We start from the raw sequence: 21,957 nt of genomic DNA, 5'->3' as shown, positions 1-21,957 counted from the left end.
TGAATAACTCCCACAGTTACAGGGTCTGTGACTCAAATGGCACCCTATGCCCTTATATACTGCATACTTTTGACCAGGGTTCTGGTCAAAAGTAGTGCAGTATATAGGGGATAGTGTGCCATTTGGGAGGCAGACCATGTCCGTCCTCATTCCTCTACACATCAGCTGCTGTCACAATACAACCAGCCCAAAGACCCCTTCCCTATTACCACTGACCCCCCAGCCCAGCCCAACCCAGCCCAGCACCCCTCCAGCCAGCAGCTGCACCCCCGCAGATTCCCTCAGTGAATGCCTTGGCTGGGAAAAGCCCAAGTCAAGGCACTGGGGTCAGCCATGCTACTCAGACCATGTGAGATGGATGGATAGAGGTTAGACACAGGGTGCTTTGTCTCCGTCTATACGTTCTCTAAGACACCTACACCACAGAACATCTCCCGGCCTACGGACGCCAGTAGTAGAACATCACCACTAACCGGCCAAAATGAAATGAAACCCTCACGAAAACAGATACAAGACATTTAACATAGTTATCACTCCATCCTGTTATTATTACAAGGTTACCCTCTGCTAATAACTTGTCATTTTGTTCCCTTTGGGAGCTTACAGCTGTTTTTCACGGACCAAGCAGGAAGAGGTCAGTAGCAGTCCACAGACTCATCATAAGAGAATTAAGTTATTTCAGTTGATAATAATGCTCCCTGCTACAGCTGTGTCATATTTTCAAAAAAGCTCTGCCGTGGTTATGTAACGGATGCTGCTAGCAGTTTTTTATCCACCCCACCGGTGCCTGTGCCATTGTTCTTCATACTTGCAGACTACTCCTTTGTCGCAGAGTATGTTTTACGAACTCAAGGAGGGATACGTAGATGGAGAACAATCACCACCATATCACCCATATCAGGAATTTCAAAGTTTCTCTATGGTCCTGAGCCATTGGAGATAAGATTTAAAAAAAGTCGTAGACTCGTTTAATTCTTGTTGCACCAGTTAGTAATGTTCAGATGAGTCTGTATGCATTAAAAAACCTATAAGAAGTCCTCAAACATAAGTGAATACCGCTCACTGCATACAAATCATCTAACGTATTTATTTATATCAAGGCGGAAGGCTTCCATCTATAATGAACTTACTGTGTGCAGTATATCCTCTCATTAATGCTAACTGAAAATTAATCCAGTGGAAAAATATCTGCATCCCAAATGACACTAACTATTTAGTGAACTACTTCTGACCAGTGCCCAGTAGTGCACTAAATAGGGAATATGGTGCCATGTGGGAGACATCCAAAGTCTCCCTCTCCCATTAGTCAGTGCATTGTATAACAGATTGGTAACTGCAAGGCTCCTCTCCTTTCTAGTCTGTGGTGTGTCTTACCTAGCATAGAGGCGCCCTCTGCCTGGAACTCAGGGAACTGTCCCTCTGAAGGAACACTGACTGTCCTACGCAGGCTCCTGCCCTTCGACGACTCTGTAGGACCATCAACCCCCTCACCTGGCATCTGAGAATCACACAGAGGGGGAGACAGGAGGCACTGTTAGTACGGTCCGTGCTATCCGGGATCCTTGGGACATCCCTACCCCATTGAAGTTTACATTTAAAATAGCTAAGGTAAGGGTTATGGTTAGCGTAAGGGTAGAGACATCCCAAACATTCAAAATAGCACAGACGCTGTTAGTAGGGCATCATCAACAAATAATGTTTTTCTATTGCATGTACACTACTAGTCAAAAGTTTTAGAACACCTACTCATTCAAGCGTTTTTCTTTATTTTTTACTATTTTCTACATTGTAGAATAATAGTGAAGACATCAAAACTATGAAATAACACATATGGAATCATGTAGTAACCAAAAAAGTGTTAAACAAATAGCCACCCTTTGCCTTGATGACAGCTTTGCATACTCTTGGCATGCTCTCAACCAGCTTCACCTGGAATGCTTTTCCAACAGTCTTGAAGGAGTTCCCACATATGCTGAGCACTTGTTGGCTGCTTTTTCTTCACTCTGCGGTCCGACTCATCCCAAACCATCTCAATTTGGTTGAGGTCGGGGGATTGTGGAGGCCAGGTCATCTGATGCAGCACTCCATCACTCTCCTTCTTGGTCAAATAGCCCTTACACAGCCTGGGTCATTGTCCTGTTGAAAAACAAATTATACTCCCACTAAGCCCAAACCAGATGGGATGGTGTATTGCTGCAGAATGCTGTGGTAGCCATGCTGGTTAAGTGTGCCTTGAATTCTAAATAAATCACAGACAGTGTCACCAGCAAAGCACCCCCACACCATAACACCTCCTCCTCCATGCTTTACGGTGGGAAATACACATGCGGAGATCATCCGTTCACCCACACTGCGTCTCACAAAGACACGGCAGTTGGAACCAAAAATCTCCAATTTGGACTCCAGACCAAAGGACAAATTTCCATCGGTCTAATGTCCATTGCTCGTATTTCTTGGCCCAAGCAAGTCTCTTCTTCTTATTGGTGTCCTTTAGTAGTGGTTTCTTTGCAGCAATTCGACCATGAAGGCCTGATTCACACAGTCTCCTCTGAACAGTTGATGTTGAGATGTGTATGTTACTTGAACTCTGTGAAGCATTAATTTGGGCTGCAATACCTGAGGCTGGTAACTAATGAACTTATCCTCTGCATCAGAGGTAACTCTGGGTCCTCCATTCCTGTGGCAGTCCTCATGAGAGCCAGTTTCATCATAGCGGTTGATGGTTTTTGCGACTGCACTTAAAGAAACGTTAAATGTTCCGTATTGACTGAGCTTCATGTCTTAAAGTAATGATGGACTGTCGTTTCTCTTTGCTTATTTGAGCTGTTCTTACCATAATGGAGAAATAGGGCTATCTTCTGTATACCTTGTCACAACACAACTGATTGGCTCAAACGCATTAAGAAGGAAATAAATTCCACAAATGAACTTTTAAGAAGGCACACCTGTTAATTGAAATGCATTTCAGGTGACTACCTCATGAAGCTGGTTGAGAGAATGCTGGTCCTCTGTAGCTCAGCTGGTAGAGCGCGGCGCTTGTAACGCCAAGGTAGTGGGTTCGATCCCCGGGACCACCCATACACAAAAAAAAAAAATTATGCACGCATGACTGTAAGTCGCTTTGGATAAAAGCGTCTGCTAAATGGCATATTACTATTACTATTAAGAATGTGCAAAGCTGTCATCAAAGCAAAGGGTGGCTATTTGAAGAATCTCAAATATTAAATATATTTTGATTTGTTTAACACTTTTTTGGTTACTACATGATTACATATGTGTTATTTCATAGTTTTGATGTCTTCACTATTATTCTACAATGTAGAAAATAGTAAAAAAACTAAACAAACTTGAATGAGTAGGTGTTCTAAAACTTTTGACCGGTAGTGTATACTGAAACAGTAATAGTTTCCCAGTAGCTTAGGATCATTATCAGCCTGGTAAATATAGGATATTTAAGTCTGATCTTTAATTTAAAAAAATTCTGCACACTCAGAAGCCGGGATTGATTTTTAGAGATGCAAGGTGGAGCACCCTACAATCCACACCTTGCTTTGTCCCTGAAAGTGTGTGCGTGCGTAGGGGTAGTGGTAGGAGGAACTTCCTCACCTCTTCCTTGTTGAGCAGGATGAGCTGGCTATCAGTCAGGATGCAGTACTTCCTCTCCCACATACTGGTCTCGGAGTATGGCGACTGGCCGCAGGAAAAGCGGTGTGTGGGTGGTCCCTTCACATCTGCACAGAGGGGACAAGAGAGACACCTCAGAGGGACGAAGCAGGACAGAAGATCCCACGGTAAATGAGGAAAATGTGTTAAACAAGGAACGGGTTATAATGAAAATTTCTCTTAACTCTTGAAACTTTATACACCACCTTTTGTATGCAATGATAGGAAGCCATAGTGAAGTGAACTGCTTTTTGCTAATGCCTCATTATGACTTTGATTAAAGTCAGCTAACCAAAAATAGATCATCACGAGACACAGCTGTATTGTTGATCCCACTGACAGAGAGGAATCAGCTTTAGGTAGGAAATTGAATTAACATCAACTCTGTTGAGCCCAGATAAAATAAGGTGAAGTCAACACAGCTCGTCTGTAGAGGGCAGAGTTGTCCTCTGCTAAGCACCAAACAATGGATTTCACTCTACTGCATGTTATTGAAAATACCTTCAATTACATCAGATATAGATTGTAAATATTGAATTAGAATAAAAGAGGGAGAAAATATTATCTACTGACATGCAAAACTGTGGAAGGTGAATCCCTTACCTTGTCATAAAACACAGCCTACTGTAACTAATCACATTAAAAAACATTGTTTAGTTTTTTAAACAATAACCACCAGTGACGTATGTGGCATTTAATTTCCTTGCCCAATAAATAACCATCATACTTGAAACCAAGCTTGATAGCCTACCTAATCTAGCAAAATAATTATATAAAAGTATGTGACATTACAAAGTACGCACTGCCTTGTGTCCATTAAACTGCCTCACTGCTCCTCCAGGATGTCTGGTGCAGGATGTGACCTTTTCCCTACTGGTGAGATGGTTCCGTCCCAAATGGTACACTATTCCCTATATAGTGCACTACTTTTGACCGGGGCCCATAGTGCTCTATATAGGGAATAGGGTGGCATTTGGGACGCAGCCAATATTTTAGGATGTAACGGACATAGCAGGTTGAAGAGGTAATTGCAAGCCAAAGGGGGTGGGGGGTTGGGATAAAAAATTTATGTGTTGTATTCAAGATTCATCAACCCGCTGGGTGCATCTACCTGATGCTACAGGCTAGCTGTCTGGGTGGTGCATTGGTACAGAGTAGTTAGGAAGAAAGCAGATCACATAGGTCATGCCCACATGTCACTGAGCATTAGTGGAAAGTGCTATAGGTCTATTGGGGACCCTTCAGGTTTAATCAATCTCCGTGGACTAACAAGGTTGAGTCCAAAGGAGGCAGTATTCCCAGAGGTTTATTTACTATGCCGCAAGCGAGTCAGTCAATGTCTGCGTCCCAAATGGCACCCTATGCTGTTTCACAATCAATGTATTCATTGTTTATGTACAACATATGGGTAGGTGAGCTCAAATAAGACACCCTGTGCCAGTTGGCTAATTGACTGGGGTGGAGTGACTGAACAGCTCAGCTCCTTCTAAATCACTCCAACTTCCCATACAAAGATTACAGACGACGGGAACAAAATAATCCGGTGCAATTTATTACTCCTAATTTCTGACACTGAAATACAGGGACTTAAAGTTCTTTTTAAACAAGATAATCAACTAAGGTTGAGTGTGTCATCACTGGAACGTCTGTCATTAATCTTCAATGCTGAGAAGAATAGAACTGCATCCATGACGTTTTCCCCATCCCATGATAGCGCTGTACTGTGGAATGGTAGACTATACAGAGATGTAGGTGCAGAGTTAACAGGTATATTTCTGGATGCATATGAAATAATATACCACAAAGCTTCACTGCCTAAACACCCAAGAGAACGGAATCTTCTCACACCTGCTACTGTTGAAATTAAGCTAGCTACCGTGTGAAATTGACACATTTCTCAGGGGAATTCAAGGCCACAAAATAGCCTCTCCTAAGCAGGTGTAAAAATCGAATTGTAGTTTCTGTCTGTGTTTCTGAGAATATCCAACTACCACATCCACAGAAACCCATACACTTATCACTAAGTAATTACCAACAGTGTCTATTGAAGAGGAACAGGAACCATGTGTATGCCTCCAACTGAACAGATGACTTCAAATCTGTGCAGAAAAAAACTTTAAAAGATGTCATAGGTCTCCTGAGTGGCGCAGTGGTCTAAGGCACTGCATCGCAGTGCTAGCTGTGCCACTAGAGATCCTGGTTCGAATCCAGGCTCTGTCGTAGCCGGCCGCGACCGGGAGACCCATGGGGCGGCGCACAATTGGCCCAGCGTCATCCAGGGTAGGGGAGGGAATGGCCGGCAGGAATGTAGCTCAGTTGGTAGAGCATGGCGTTTGCAACGCCAGGGTTGTGGGTTCGTTTCCCACGGGGGGCCAGTATAAAAAATGATGTATGCACTCACTAACTGTAAGTCGCTCTGGATAAGAGCGTCTGCTAAATGATGTAAATGTAAATGTTAAATATGACCATTTAGGCTAGTCAGAAGGCTGCTTTTACAAGTTAATCTGGTCTCAGGGAGGGTACGCCCCTGGCTATTCCCATTACATAACTCCTTCATGCTCGGCTGCAGAAGATTGTTTGCCTGGTTGGTTTAAGATCATTGGCTATCTAACCGTCATCATCCCGTTGTCAGGACTGAGGTCTTTGACTAGAGGCAGGGCAGGTCCTTCAGAGACTCAAACAGGTCTAATTTGATAAGCTTTCATTTGCACTCATATAGCTGTAGAATACCCAATAAATATACATGAATTAAGCAACGTCAATGTGAACAACACCAGTCAAACTGTAGGCTAGCAAAGACAGATTTCAATTAAATGAAAAGGGACGGTTTCCCAGACAAATACAGATTAGGCGCTAAACCTAGTCCTGGACTAAAAAGCACTTTCAATGAAGAATCTCCACAGCATGCTTTTTAGTCCAGGACTAGCCTAATCTGTGTGCGGGAAACCGGCCAGAAGGGTTTAACGCATTTGGGGTTTTATGAGGTGATTGGGACCTTGCACTGTGCGCAGTTTTGTAGGGTGCAACAAAGCAGTTTATTCAATGACAGGACAGGAAACACTATGTCCACCTCACTTAACATTCCCCCTGGAAACAAACAGTCAGAGGGCTTAAGGTCCTATATCTGTCTCAGACACTTTGACAGCTACAGTTGTTAGATCATTGAAAAGCATTAAAGGTCAAAGCCCCTGATTGTGTGTGTGTGTGTGTGTGTGTGTGTGTGTGTGTGTGTGTGTGTGTGTGGGGGGGGGGGGGGGGGGGGGGTTGAGTCATTCAGTGCCAAATACTATGAGCCATGGTGAGCATGCCTCAGTCTGTGTGAATCACGTTTGGCACGATGCAGCACTCCGCTATCACACAAAGCTGTGATTGCTGCTTGGGCTGTGAGAGTCAGGAGAAAAGACATGGGGATAATGAATCAGAACAGCTCCACAGCTCACAGGGAGGGGATGCTTTTGGTTATTGAGTAATGAGGCTGTCACTGTGTGGGTGTCCTGGAGTTGAGCCCCCATACGGCCGTATGCTTGTTTGTGTGGCATATGGGTCTAAAAACAATTAGCAGCGAAGTCTTGCCAGCTGGAAGCTAAAGAACTTTGCCAGTTTGTGACCCGGTGGGGGTCAAAGCAAAGCACACAAATAGCAGCTACAGTGAGAGAAACGTAGGGCCCCTGTGTGTCTACTATACAGGTGTGAAAGACAGAAAGAGAACGAGAATGTGTGACTGGAACTAAGGCAACTGGCACTTGTGGCATCTATGAATACTCTGGTCAGGCCTCAGCCAGGCAGAGATGTACAGCAGCAGGCCCTGACCAGGCCCGTTCCACATGGCCAGGGAGAAATCCAACCCACCAGAGGCCTGTCTGGAATGTCTGGGAGCCAGGGTGAGGTTCTGCCACCTGTCCTGGATGGGGTTTCAGGGGCATGCTTTGGTTGCTAATCACTGCCAATATAGACTAGGTCCTCCTCTTAAACACACACACACACGCAGACGCAGACACACATGTAACACTTGTTCAAAGACGTCAACAAAACAATGTCCTTTATCTCAAGGGTGAATCACCACTCTGAATAACATAACAATTATAACGTGGGACATAAAACTACATTTTAGACTGCAACTTTGGGTAATAGCGTCATCAATTTCCCTCACTTAATTCCCCCAGTGTTTGCCAGTTGTGTCCACACCCAGAGCCTCCGCTGCATAGGACAACAGAGGATGTTTTGTGTGCGGCAACAAGTCTTTAGCTCAAGCCCTACACAGACACATAGAACAACCTATACCTGTTTGTAAGCAATAGCCAGGTCACCATGGTAACCTGTAAATACAAGCAGCTCCTCCAATGACAATGGCCTGACATCCTTCATCCAGAAACCCTGGCCAACAGGTGGGGAGGGAAAGGAAAGGGGCGGGGGGGGGGGGGTGATACTGAAACTGACCTACTGAACTGTACACGCCGTCTGTCACTACTGAAAAAAACCTCCCAACATCAGAATTGGGATATAACAATTAGGCTTTGGCGATATACCGTTTATACCGTATACTGGGGTATTTCGAAATACCGACGGTATGATTTTCAATAACGTTTAAAAAATATATATAATAATTTTGCGGGGGTGAGTGCTACGCCACTGCTTATAACTATAAGAAATCTAAGATTTGTCATAAATTATATCCAGCTCAGGGCTCCAGCTATGCATTTGGTTAGCTAATTTACATTTACATTTTAGTCATTTAGCAGACGCTCTTATCCAGCGACTTACAGTTAGTGAGTGCATACATTGTTGTTGTTTTTTTCATTATTTTTTTTTCATACTTGCTAGCTAAGTGGCTAGATGTCAAGATCAAGCTTCTTGGTTACAGCAGAGACATTCAATCCCCTCCTGGATCAAGATCCCTGTTACCTAAATTGTTTTGTGCGCCCCTTGTGTGCACATTCGGTAATACCGAATGTGGTACAGAAACGGAATGAACATCTGGATATTGCCCAACCCTAATAACAATAGTTGTATTGTTCTCCTCCTTAACTACCTAGGCTGAAACGGAGGCCTTTGTGTCCCAGAGGACAACAGCTAACTATTCAACAGCATCGCAAATTAGCAACCTTAAATGGCAGCTGGGGATTTATGGGTTGAGCCTGACTGTCAAAAGGAGGAAATTACTGCAATTAACTGATTTGGAGCGTGATTGGAGATCTGTCTTTATCGAATTGTGTGGCATTCCAGCTGTAAACCATGTGGGACCACAGAGAGGAGGTGACTCAGGGGGTTTGTTACAGTATGGAGGGCTATCCGTAATCACAGTAAGGTGTTCATCTCCCTCAGAGCCGCTGCTCCCTGAAGGGGGTAGGAAGACACTAGACAGACAAGGGCTCTTAAATGGCACCCTATTCCCTATGGGCCTTGGTCAAAAGTAGTGGACTATATAGGGAATAGGTTGGCATTTGGGACACACCCTTTACACTGCTGCTTTTCCCAAAAATAAATTGGATAAGGCAGCATGGGCCATAAATATCAATCATGCTTTATCTCTATGGCATAGGTTACAACAGACAGCAGCCTGGTTAATACTAGGCGAGCATATCTACTAGCTTCATGCAAATAATTTCCTTTTAGAGGAGACAAGTAATTCAAGACTGAGCTTTGTGGCCTTTGTTCTAGCCACAAATCCACCACTCCGTCACAGTCACTCATAGATAAGTAGAACCCAGTGCTTATCATCTATTACTTTGCAATAGTACCATTTTGAAATAATTTTAAACGATACAGAGGATATACAGCTCTGGAAAAAAGTAAGAGACCACTGCAAAATTATCAGTTTCTCTGGTTTTACTATTTATAGGTATGTGTTTGAGTAAAAATAAAAACAAAATTTCTCCCAAATTCCAAATAAAAAATATTGTCATTTAGAGCATTTATTTGCAGAAAATGACAACTGGTCAAAATAACAAAAAAGATGCAGTGTTATCACACCTCGAATAATCCAAAGAAAATAAGTTCATGTTCATTTTTAAACAACACAATACTAATGTTTTAACTTAGGAAGAGTTCAGAAATCAATATTTGGTGGAATAGCCCTGATTTTCAATCACAGCTTTCATGCGTCATGGCATGCTCTCCACCAGTCTTTCACATTGATGTTGGGTGACTACGCCACTCCTGGCGCAGAAATTCAAGCAGCTCGGCTTTGTTTGATGGCTTGTGACCATCCAGCTTCCTCTTGATCACATTCCAGAAGTTTTCAATGGGGTTCAGGTCTGGAGATTGGGCTGGCCATTACAGGGTCTTGATCTGGTGGTCCTCCATCCACACCTTGATTGACCTGGCTGTGTGGCATGGCGCATTGTCCTGCTGGAAAAACCAAAAGGAAGCAAGTTTTCTTCCAGGACAACCTTGTACGTGGCTTGATTCATGCGTCCTTCACAAAGACAAATCTGCCCGATTCCAGCCTTGCTGAAGCACCCCCAGATCATCACCGATCCTCCACCAAATTTCACAGTGGGTGCGAGACACTATGGCTTGTAGGCCTCTCCAGGTCTCCGTCTAACCATTAGACGACCAGGTGTTGGGCAAAGCTGAAAATTGGACTCATCAGAGAAGATGACCTTACTCCAGTCCTCTACGGTCCAATCCTTATGGTCTTTTGCAAACCTCAGCCTGGCTCTTCTTTGCTTCTCACTGATGAAGGGCTTTTTTCTAGCTTTGCACGACTTCAGCCCTGCCCCTAGGAGCCTGTTTCGAAATGTCCTCGCCGTGCACTTCACCCCAGCTGCCGTTTGCCATTCTTTTTGTAGGTCACTTGATGTCATCCTACGGTTGTTGAGTGACATTCGAATGAGTTGGCGGTCATCCCAGTCAGTAGAAAGTCGTTTTCGCCTTCTGCCGGTCTGTAGCTTTGTTGTCCCCAATATTTGCTGCTTGACCTTGTTCTTATGAACCGCCGTCTTTGACATTTTAAGGATGGAAGCAACCTGACGCTCACTGTATCCCTCTACCAGTAAAGCCAGAATTGAACCCTTCTTTTCCTCACTCAAAACTTTCCTTTTCAACTCCTTTGGCATTGTCAATAGTTATTTTTTGATTAATATTACTTTTGAGGTACTATTAGCACAGTTTTTTCCATCCAGCTGGTCCTATTGCAAGAGGATAGTGATGACCACAGCAGTGGTTTTTATACTTTTCCTCATTAAATAAGATTTGGTTCATGTGATCACCTAATCAGTACCTAATTCATTAGACTGAGGTGTGCCTGTGTTGGAATTCAACAGACACTGGAATGGAATGGCTGTCATACATGTAGAGATGCTGATTTAAGAAAAATGTGCAGTGGTCTCTTAATTTTTTCCACAGCTGTATATGTGAATGTATGACCATCTGAACATAAACAACTCATCTTGGCAAAGCAGTGGCACTCCATTTCTATCAGGCATGCATGAGTAAGGAAACATGACAGGAATCGGCTGGCTTAAATGCTGACATTCACAATCGAGATGGGCATGTACACCATACAATGTCCTAAAAATAAGTATAATTCCATTCTATTAAATGCACAAATTAAAGCACATCGCTACAGGAGTGAGTGAAATTGTTTCACAAGCCCAGCCCACAGACATGCCTGGGTAATGTCCAGATTGAATTCCTATTTTTTCCCCCAATTTCATGATTACGATCTTGTCTCATCGCTGCAACTCCCCAACGGGCTCGGGAGTGGCGAAGGTCGAGTCATGCGTCCTCCGAAACATGACCCGCCAAGCCGCGCTTCTTAACACCCGCTCGCTTAACTCGGAAGCCAGCTGCACCAATGTGTCGGAGGAAACACCACTCAACTGACGACCGAAGTCAGCCTGCAGGCGCCCGGCCTGCCACAAGGAGTCGCTAGAGCGCGATGAGCCAATTAAAGCCCGCCCGGCCAAACCCTCCCCTAACCCGGACGACGTTGGGCCAATTGTGCGCCACCCTATGGGACTCCTGGTCACTACAACCCCAGGCTGTAGTGACGCCGCCACATTGCGATGCAGTGTCTTAGACCGCTGCGCCACTCGGGAGGTTGCTCTGATTTGAACAAAGCAAAATAATAATAATAATAATTTTTACAAAATTTAAACATACAAAAACATATCCCCCCTTATATTTCTGGTAAAATTCAAAACTCTATTGAGGAATTCGAAAGTTCTGAAGTTTATAAAATGTGAAGAAATGGGTAAAAAGGAAAACTGTTCTAAATTAGTCCTACTTAAGGGACAAGCATTTCTAGCAGTCCAAAAACACAGTCACACTCACAATTAATAATTTGTATTCAGTCTGTGTGTTTTCGGTATTTTGTATTATAAATGTTAGTGCAGGGCTATGTGGATAAAAGCTCTTTGACCATTTTGACATTGATGATAGCAAAGGGACATTTGAGAGGTTTCGATTCTCGAAAGACAAAACTTGTTGTGTAAACTTGCGAAATTATCACATCTGGAGTGCTACCTCCGGAGGTCACGCACAACATTCACCCGACAATTGTCCCACTCCGAGCAGGACAGTGTAGACAGAACTGTCTCTTTGATCTCAACACTCCTCCAGTATAAATAGTAATAGCAGAGCAATGTTTTTGAAACAGCTGAAATGTATAGACAGTTTCCTTATATTTGAGACTTGTTTTATTAAGTTTTTACCTGAAATTGCAGTAACAGCCTGTTAAAATCTTTTATTGTTGCAGTAGCAGCCGGCTGCACTGAGTTACAGTGGGGAGAACAAGTATTTGATACACTGCCGATTTTGCAGGTTTTCCTACTTACAAAGCATGTAGAGGTCTGTAATTTTTATCATAGGTACACTTCAACTGTGAGAGACGGAATCTAAAACAAAAATCCAGAAAATTAAATTGTATGATTTTTAAGTAATTAATTTGCATTTTATTGCATGACATAAGTATTTGATCACCTACCAACCAGTAAGAATTCCAGCTCTCACAGACCTGTTAGTTTTTCTTTAAGAAGCCCTCCTGTTCTCCACTCATTACCTGTATTAACTGCAGCTGTTTGAACTCGTTACCTGTATAAAAGACACCTGTCCACACACTCAATCAAACAGACTCCAACCTCTCCACAATGGCCAAGACCAGAGAGCTGTGTAAGGACATCAGGGATAAAATTGTAGACCTGCACAAGGCTGGGATGGGCTACAGGACAATAGGCAAGCAGCTTGGTGAGAAGGCAACAACTGTTGGCGCAATTATTAGAAAATGGAAGAAGTTCAAGATGACGGTCAATCACCCTCGGTCTGGGGCTCCATGCAAGATCTCACCTCGTGGGGCATCAATGATCATGAGGAAGGTGAGGGATCAGCCCAGAACTACACGGCAGGACCTGGTCAATGACCTGAAGAGAGCTGGGACCACAGTCTCAAAGAAAACTATTAGTAACACACTACGCAGTCATGGATTAAAATCCTGCAGCGCACGCAAGGTCCCCCTGCTCAAGCCAGCGCATGTCCAGGCCCGTCTGATGTTTGCCAATGACCATCTGGATGATCCAGAGGAGGAATGGGAGAAGGTCATGTGGTCTGATGAGACAAAAATATAGCTTTTTTTGTATCAAGTCTGCCCAAATGTGCCGAATTGGTCAATTGATACATTTTCAAGTACATAACAATAGAGAACATACAAAAATGAAATGGTAATACAAAATGTAAGTTTACACACTCCCAGGAATGTCATACATGATGGATCATTAGCTTATATACTAACTTTCTAGATGGCCGGGCAGGGTGGGTGTGGAGCCAGAGACAGCAGGGGTTCAAACTGTAGAACCCAGTTCCTACATTTTAATATAATAATAGATTTTATCAAACAAAACTATGCTACATTTTATCTCTGGGACCCTTAGGATGACAAATCAGAGCAAGATTACTGAATGTAAGTACATTATTTACCTTCAGAGGTGAATGTATCAAACCAGTTGTCGTGATACGTTTTTTGTTGCTGTGCACTCTCCTCAAACAATAGCATGGTATGTGTTCACTGTAATAGCTACTGTAAATTGTACAGTGCAGTTAGATTAACAAGAATTTAAGCTTTCTGCCCATATAAGACATGTCTATGTCCTGGAAAGTTTGCGGTTACTTACAACAGTCATGCCTTTCACATTAGCGCACGTTAGCTCAACCGTCCCGTATACGGGACACCGATCCCGTAGAGGTCCCTCTGTGTGCAATAATAGTGTTTAACATGATTATTGAATGACTACCTCATCTCTGTACCCCACACATACAGATAATTGTAAGGTTCCTCAGTCGAGTAGTGAATTTGAAACCCAGATTCAACCACAAAAACCAGGGAGGTTTTTTCAATGCCTCGCAAAGAAGGGCTCCTATTGGTAGACTGGTAAAAATTGAATATCCCTTTGAGCATGGTGAAGTTATTAATTACACTTTGGATGGTGTATCAATACACCAAGTCACTACAAATATACAGGCATTCTTCTTAACTCAGTTGCCAGAGAGGAAGGAAACCGCTGAGGGATTTCATCATGAGGCCAATGGTGACTGCAGAAAATGTCGCAAAGCTCATTGCGAGCTCACAGAACAGAGCTCCGGGCAGCTGAGCGGAAATGGAAGAAAACTAAACTCCCTGCCGACCTGGCATCTTTTCACTCCCTCCTCTCTACATTTTCTTCATCTGTTTCTGCTGCTAAGGCCACTTTCTACCACTCTAAATTCCAAGCATCTGCCTCTAACCCTAGGAAGCTCTTTGCCACATTCTCCTCACTGCTGAATCCTCCTCCACCCCCCCCCCCCCTCCTCCCTCTCTGTGGATGACTTCGTCAACCATTTTGAAAAGAAGGTTGACGACATTCGATCCTCGTTTGTTAAGTCAAATGACACTGCAGGTCCTGCTCACACTGCCCTACCCTATGCTTTGACTTCTTTCTCCCCTCTCTCTCCAGATAAAATCTTGCGACTAGTGACTGCAGGCCGCCCAACAACCTGCCCGCTTGACCCCATCCCCTCCTCTCTTCTCCAGACCATCTCCGGTGACCTTCTCCCCTACCTCACCTCGCTGATCAACTCATCCTTGACCGCTGGCTATGTCCCTTCCGTCTTCAAGAGAGCGAGAGTTGCACCCCTTCTCAAAAAACCAACACTCGATCCCACTGATGTCAACAACTACAGACCAGTATCCCTTCTTTCTTTTCTTTCCAAAACTATTGAGCGTGCCGTCTTTAGCCAACTCTCTTGCTATCTCTCTCAGAATGACCTTCTTGATCCAAACCAGTCAGGTTTCAGGACTGGTCATTCAACTGAGACTGCTCTTCTCTGTGTCACGGAGGCTCTCCGCACTGCTAAAGCTAACTCTCTCTCCTCTGCTCTTGTCCTTCTAGACCTGTCTGCTGCCTTTGATACTGTGAACCATCAGATCCTCCTCTCCACCCTCTCCGAGCTGGGCATCTCCGGCGCGGCTCACTCCTGGATTGCGTCCTACCTGACCGGTCGCTCCTACCAAGTGGCATGGCGAGAAGCTGTCTCCGCACCACGTGCTCTCACCACTGGTGTCCCCCAGGGCTCAGTTCTAGGCCCTCTCCTTTTCTCCCTATACACCAAGTCACTTGGCTCTGTCATATCCTCACATGGCCTCTCCTATCATTGCTACGCTGACGATACACAACTAATCTTCTCCTTTCCCCCTTCTGATAACCAGGTGGCGAATCGCATCTCTGCATGTCTGGCAGACATATCAGTATGGATGACGGATCACCACCTCAAGCTGAACCCTGGCAAGACGGAGCTGCTCTTCCTCCCGGGGAAGGACTGCCCGTTCCATGATCTCGCCATCACGGTTGACAACTCCGTTGTGTCCTCCTCCCAGAGTGCGAAGAGCCTTGGCGTGACCCTGGACAACACCCTGTCGTTCTCCGCTAACATCAAGGCGGTGACCCGATCCTGCAGGTTCATGCTCTACAACATTCGGAGAGTACGACCCTGCCTTACACAGGAAGCGGCACAGGTCCTAATCCAGGCACTTGTCATCTCCCGTCTGGATTACTGCAACTCGCTGTTGGCTGGGCTCCCTGCCTGTGCCATTAAACCCCTACAACTCATCCAGAATGCCGCAGCCCGTCTGGTGTTCAACCTTCCCAAGTTCTCTCAAGTCACCCCCCTCCTCCGCACACTCCACTGGCTTCCAGTTTAAGCTCGCATCCGTTACAAGACCATGGTGCTTGCCTATGGAGCAGTGAGGGGAACGGCACCTCCGTACCTTCAGGCTCTGATCAGTCCCTACACCCAAACGAGGGCATTGCGTTCATCCACCTCTGGCCTGCTGGCTCCCCTTCCTCTGCGGAAGCATAGTTCCCGCTCAGCCCAGTCAAAACTGTTCGCTGCTCTGGCACCCCAATGGTGGAACAAGCTCCCTCACGACGCCAGGACAGCGGAGTCACTCACCACCTTCCGGAGACATTTGAAACCCCACCTCTTTAAGGAATAGCTGGGATAGGATAAAGTAATCCTTCTACCCCCCCCCCCCCCCCCCCCCAAAAATAAAATAAAAAAATAAAATAAAATAAAATTTGGTAAAGTGGTTATCCCACTGGCTATAGGGTGAATGCACCAATTTGTAAGTCGCTCTGGATAAGAGCGTCTGCTAAATGACGTAAATGTAAATGTAAATGTAAAGCAATTAACTTTTTATCCTGGATACAGAGTGTTATGTTTGGGGCAAATTCAATACATTACTGAGTACCACCTTCCATATTTTCAAGCATAGTGGTGGCTGCATCATGTTATGGGTATGCTTGTAATTGTTAAGGACTGGGGAGTTTTTCAGGATATAAACAAAAACGGAATGGAGCTAGGCACAGGCAAAATCCTAGAGGAAAACCTGGTTCAGTCTGTTTTCCACCAGACACTGGGAGATGAATTCACCTTAAACACAAAGCCAAATCTACACTGGAGTTGCTTACCAAGAAGACAGTGAATGTTCCTGAGTGGCCAAGTTACAGTTTTCACATAAATCTGCTTGAAAATCTATGGAAAGACTTGAAAATAGTTGTCTAGCAATGATCAACAATCAATTTGAGAGCTTGAAGAATTTTGAAAAGAATAATGGGCAAATAAAGCTCGTAGAGTCTTACCCAGAAACACTCACTGCTATAATCACTGCCAAAGGTGATTCTAACATGAATTGACTCAGGGGTGCGAATATTTATTTAAATGAGATATCGGTATTTGGTTTTCATTTTCAATACATTTGCTAACATTTCGAAAAACATGTTTTCACTTTGTCATTATGGGGTAATGTATGCACTCACTAACTGTACGTCGCTCTGGATAAGAGCGTCTGCTAACTGACTAAAATGTAAAATGTATATGGGTGCAAAAAAACTACAATTTAATCCATTTTGAATTCAGATTGTAACACAACAAAATGTGGAATAAGTCAATGGGTATAAATACTTTCTGAAGGCATGTATGATCATTATGCATTGTATTTTTGGGCGGTGGGAATGGGCTTCCATATAAAACAGCTCAACATCTCAACTCCCAAGTGAATTATTGCCACGTTTTCAGTTGAAATTTGCTTTTACCACAGCCTAATGATGTGCATGATATTGATAAAAATAAGCATGGTTGTTGTAACGTTATAAGGTATGCCTACTGTACTTTTATATTTGTATTACAGGGATAATAGGTCATTTTTGATAGGCTAACGTTACTTGATGAAGACATGTTAGGTTTAGTTAGCAGTAGTTTTGCCTTGAAGATCAAATATAATGAGTGTACGGACGAGAAAATAAATCCTTTAATTGTCTGAACATGTTTGTGAATTGTTGCGCTATTCAAGACAAGAGTGTAATATGGTTTTGTTGCAATAATTAAGAGTGCTGGCCTAAATATAGTTTGCAATGCTTAGCCTCCTGGCTAGTGGCTTCTCTGACATTTACAGTACTTTTGAGCTGCGAAGCAAGAATGTCAACCGAACCCTCTCTTGGCTCATGACAATCCCGTCGCTAATGTGAATTGAAAAGTGTATGTACATATTATGTAAATTGAAATGTTTTCCTGATAGGGCTTATTCTCACGGAATAGAGTTTTGTTCCTGTGGCGAGCTCACTCCAGAACCCAATGACATTGTTAAAGATTTAAATAGGCTGCCATCAGTGAGGTTTCTCACATTTGGATGAGCTATTTTCTTGTTGCAAAAGGGTCAACCCTACGTACTAGGAGAATGGGAAGGGGTGGTGCCTCTGAGGTCAAACGGTTGTGATAATGGTTGCGTCCCAAATGGCAGCCTATTCCCAACATAGTTCACTACTTTCGACCGGGGCCCATAGGGCTTAAGTCAAAAGTAGTGTACTATATTGGGAAGATGGTGCCATTCGGGAATTAACCAATGTCATATCGTATCACTTCAAGCCTATAACCTACTAGAGCATGTGGGTTATCATTCATTGAAGAGGTGTGCAGACACACTCAAGCTTATCTCACGTAGCTATCAAAGACGTTGTTCATATCTGACAAACAAATGATTCCCTTTATTCAGGACATTGTTGCCAGACAGTGGTCCATGATAAGAGAAGTCCCTCTTTTAATACATACAGCCCCCCCTGCTCAAAGGCCTCACTCCGGCAGATGCCCCAAATGAAATTTGAAAGCCATAGTTGGTTTTCCCAGGACTGGCTCCAACGTTGGCCCAAGCTTTGAAAGGTTAATGAGTTCTTAGGTGCTGCTGCCACAATCTTTTTGTTAAAGCATGGTGTATTTATTTGCAGAGTGGCATTTGCATACAAAAGGAGGGGTATGCAGTTTCCCCTCCGCATGCAGCAGGCTCTGCCTTTGTGAGGCTGCTGCTGTTCCTCCAACTGTGGCCCCCAGGTCAGCAACCACAACTTCACAGCACTCACAGAGCAACCAACCTTTAAATGGTAATATTTTTGGGCGGAAGATGCCCACAGCAATCTAATTTAGGTTCAACATATCACAGAACAGGCGGGCGGCACGAGACAAACTGAACGCTTTTAGTTCATGCACATGGATGCATACGGTTTCATTATCGTCCAATTAGCATGAGTTTTAATTTATTTTCATGAGAGGCCTCATCAGACTGCTTGTTGTAAGAAATGCAGGCAGGCCTGTACTGTGACTCTACAATGAGGAAGCCCACATGTTGTTTACTATACCAAGGAGAAGTAAAACATCAAATAGAGAGCACTTTCAGTTACAGGCTAGTACAACAGGCAGTAGGCTCCATGGAGGCTTCCTAACACGTACAATACCAGTCAAAGGTTTGGACAAACCTACTAATTCAAGTGTTTTTTGTTATTTTTACTATTGTGTAGTAACCAAAAAAAGTGTTAAACAAATCAAAATATATTTTATATTTGTGATTCTTCTAATAGCCACCCTTTGCCTTGATGACAACTTTGGCATTCTCTCAACCAACTTCACCTGGAATGCTTTTCCAACAGTCTTGAAGGAGTTCCCACATATGCTTAGCACTTGTTGGCTGCTTTTCCTTCACTCTGCCGTCCGACTCATCCCAAACCATCTCAATTGGGTTGAGGTCGGGAGATTGTGGAGGCCAGGTCATCTAATGTAGCACTCCATCACTCTCCTTCTTGGTAAAATAGCCATTACACAGCCTGGAGGTGTGTTGGGCCATTGTCCTGTTGAAAAACAAATGATTGTCCCACTAAGCCCAAACCACATGGGATGGCGTATAGCTATAGAATGCTGTGGTAGCCATGCTGGTTAAGTGTGCCTTGAATTCTAAATAAATCACAGACAATGTCACCAGCAAAGCACCCCACACCGTAACACCTCCTTCCTCCATGCTTTATGGTGGGAACTACACATGCGGAGATCATCCGTTCACCTGCACCGCGTCCCCTCTGAACAGTTGATGTTGAGATGTGTCTGTGACTTGAACACTGTGAAGCATTTATTTGGGCTGCAATTTCTGAGGCTGGTAACTCTAATGAACTTATCCTCTGCAGCAGAGGTAACTCTGGGTCTTCCATTCCTGTGGCGGTCCTCATGAGAGCCAGTTTCTTCATAGCGCTTGATGGTTTTTGCGACTGCACTTTAAAAGTTCTTGACAATTTCCGTATTGACTGACCATGTCTTAAAGTAATGATGGACTGTCGTTTCTCTTTGCTTATTTGAGCTGTTCTTGTCATAATATGGACTTGGTCTTTTACCAAATAGGGCTATCTTCTGTATACCAACCCTACATTGTCACAACACAACTGATTAGCTCAAACACATTAAGGAAAGAAATTCCACAAATTAACTTTTAAGAAGGCACACCTGTTAATTGAAATGCAATCCAGGTGACAACCTCATGAAGCTGGTTGAGAGAATGCCAAGAGTGTCCAAAGCTGTCATCAAGGCAAAGGGTGGCTATTTGAAGAATCTCAAATATAAAATATATTTTGATTTGTTTAACACTTTTTTTGTTACTACATGATTCCATATGTGTTATTTCATAGTTTTGATGTCTTCACTAATATTCTACAATGTAAAAAATAGTACAAATAAAGAAAAACCTTTGAATGAGTAGGTGTGTCCAAACTTTTGACTGGTAGTGTGTGTGTATACAGTTGAAGTCGGAAGTTTACATACACACATTTCTTGTTAACAAACTATCGTTTTGGCAAGTTGGTTAGGAAATCTACTTTGTGCATGATACAAGTAATTTTCCAACAATTGTTTACAGACAGATTATTTCACTTATAATTCACTGTATCACAATTCTAGTGGGTCAGAAGTTTACATCCACTAATTGACTGTGCCTTTAAACAACTTTTCAGAAAATTTCAGAAAATGATGTCATGGCTTTAGAAGCTTCTGATAGGCTAATTGACATCAATTGAGTCAATTGGTGGTGTACCTGTGGATGTATTTCAAGGCCTACCTTCAAACTCAGTGCCTCATCATGGGAAAATCAAAAGAAATCAGCCAAGACCTCCACAAGCCTGGTTCATCCTTGGGAGCAATTTCCAAACACCTGAAGGTACCACGTTCATCTGTACAAACAATAGTACACATGTATAAACACCATGGGACCACGCAGCCATCATACTGCTGAGGAAGGAGACCCGTTCTGTCTCCTAGAGATGAACGAACTTTGGTGCGAAAAGTGCAAATAAATCCCAGAACAACAGCAAAGGACCTTGTGAAGATGCTGGAGGAAACAGGTACAAATATATCTATATCCACAGTAAAGCGAGTCCTATATCGACATAACCTGAAAGGCCGCTCAGCAAGGAAGAAGCCACTGCTCCAAAACCGCCATAAAAAAGCCAGACTACGGTTTGCAACTGCACATTAGGACAAAGATCTTACTTTTTGGAGAAATGTCCTCTGGTCTGATGAAACAAAAATAGAACTGTTTGTCCATAATGACCATCATTATGTTTGGAGGAAAAAGGGGAAGACTTGCAAGCCGAAGAACACCATCCCAACCGTGAAGCACGGGGTTGGCAGTATCATGCTGTGGGTGTGCCTTGCTGCAGGAGGGACTGGTGCACTTAACAAAATAGATGGCATCATGAGGAAGGGAAATTATGTGGATATATTGAAGCAACATCAGTCAGGAAGTTAAAGCTTGGTCGCAAATGGGTCTTCCAAATGGACAATGACCCCAGGCATACTACCAAAGTTGTGGCAAAATGGCTCAAGGACAACAAAGTCAAGGTATTGGAGTGGCCATCACAAAGCCCTGACCTCAATTCTATAGAAAATGTGTGGGCAGAACTGAAAAAGCGTGTGCGAGCAAGGAGGCCTACAAACCTGACTCAGTTACACCAGCTCTTTAAGGAGGAATCGGCAAACATTCACCCAACTTATTGTGGGAAGCTTGTGGAAGGCTACCCGAAACGTTTGACCCAAGTTAAACAATTTAAAGGCAATGCTACCAAATACTAATTGAGTGTATGTAAACTTCTGACCCACTGGGAATGTGATGAAAAAAATAAAAGCTGAAATAAATCTCTCTACTATTCTTCTGACATTTCATATTCTTAAAATAAAGTGGTGATCCTAACTAACCTAAGACTAAGAATTAGTCCTAGGATTAAATGTCAGGAATTGTGAAAAACTGAGTTTAAATGTATTTGGCTAAGGTGTATGTAAACTTCCAACTTCAACTATATATATACACACACACACACACACACACACACACACACACACACACACCTTATTTACATAAGTATTCAGATCCTTCTCTATAAGACTCAAAATTGAGCTCAGGTGCATCCTGTTTCCATTGATCATCCTTGAGATGTTTCTACAACTTGATTGGAGTCCACT

The 21,957-nt window shown here is 43.5% G+C and overlaps 1 protein-coding gene across 4 annotated transcripts in view; it reads right to left on the bottom strand.

Annotated features, from left to right (window-relative positions):
- Positions 1-21,957, bottom strand: part of LOC311146838 (ras GTPase-activating protein nGAP-like) — a gene marked incomplete at its 3' end in the record, with an annotated part of 100,464 nt that overhangs the window by 50,116 nt on the left and 28,391 nt on the right. For all 4 annotated transcript variants that reach the window (XM_084183435.1, XM_084183437.1, XM_084183436.1 and 1 more), the window contains exons 2-3: positions 3,607-3,731; positions 1,375-1,498 (exon numbers count right to left, since the gene is read on the bottom strand). In XM_084183435.1, coding sequence (XP_084039561.1) covers positions 1,375-1,498; positions 3,607-3,731 — 249 coding nt within the window. The remainder of the gene's footprint in view (positions 1-1,374; positions 1,499-3,606; positions 3,732-21,957) is intronic.

The sequence above is a fragment of the Coregonus lavaretus genome (assembly GCF_964263955.1).
Source record: "Coregonus lavaretus genome assembly, chromosome: 19".
In the NCBI taxonomy this organism is placed as follows: Eukaryota; Metazoa; Chordata; class Actinopteri; order Salmoniformes; family Salmonidae; genus Coregonus; species Coregonus lavaretus.
The sequence above is the reverse complement of the archived record's forward strand: the minus strand, read 5'-3'. Positions and strand labels throughout refer to the sequence as shown.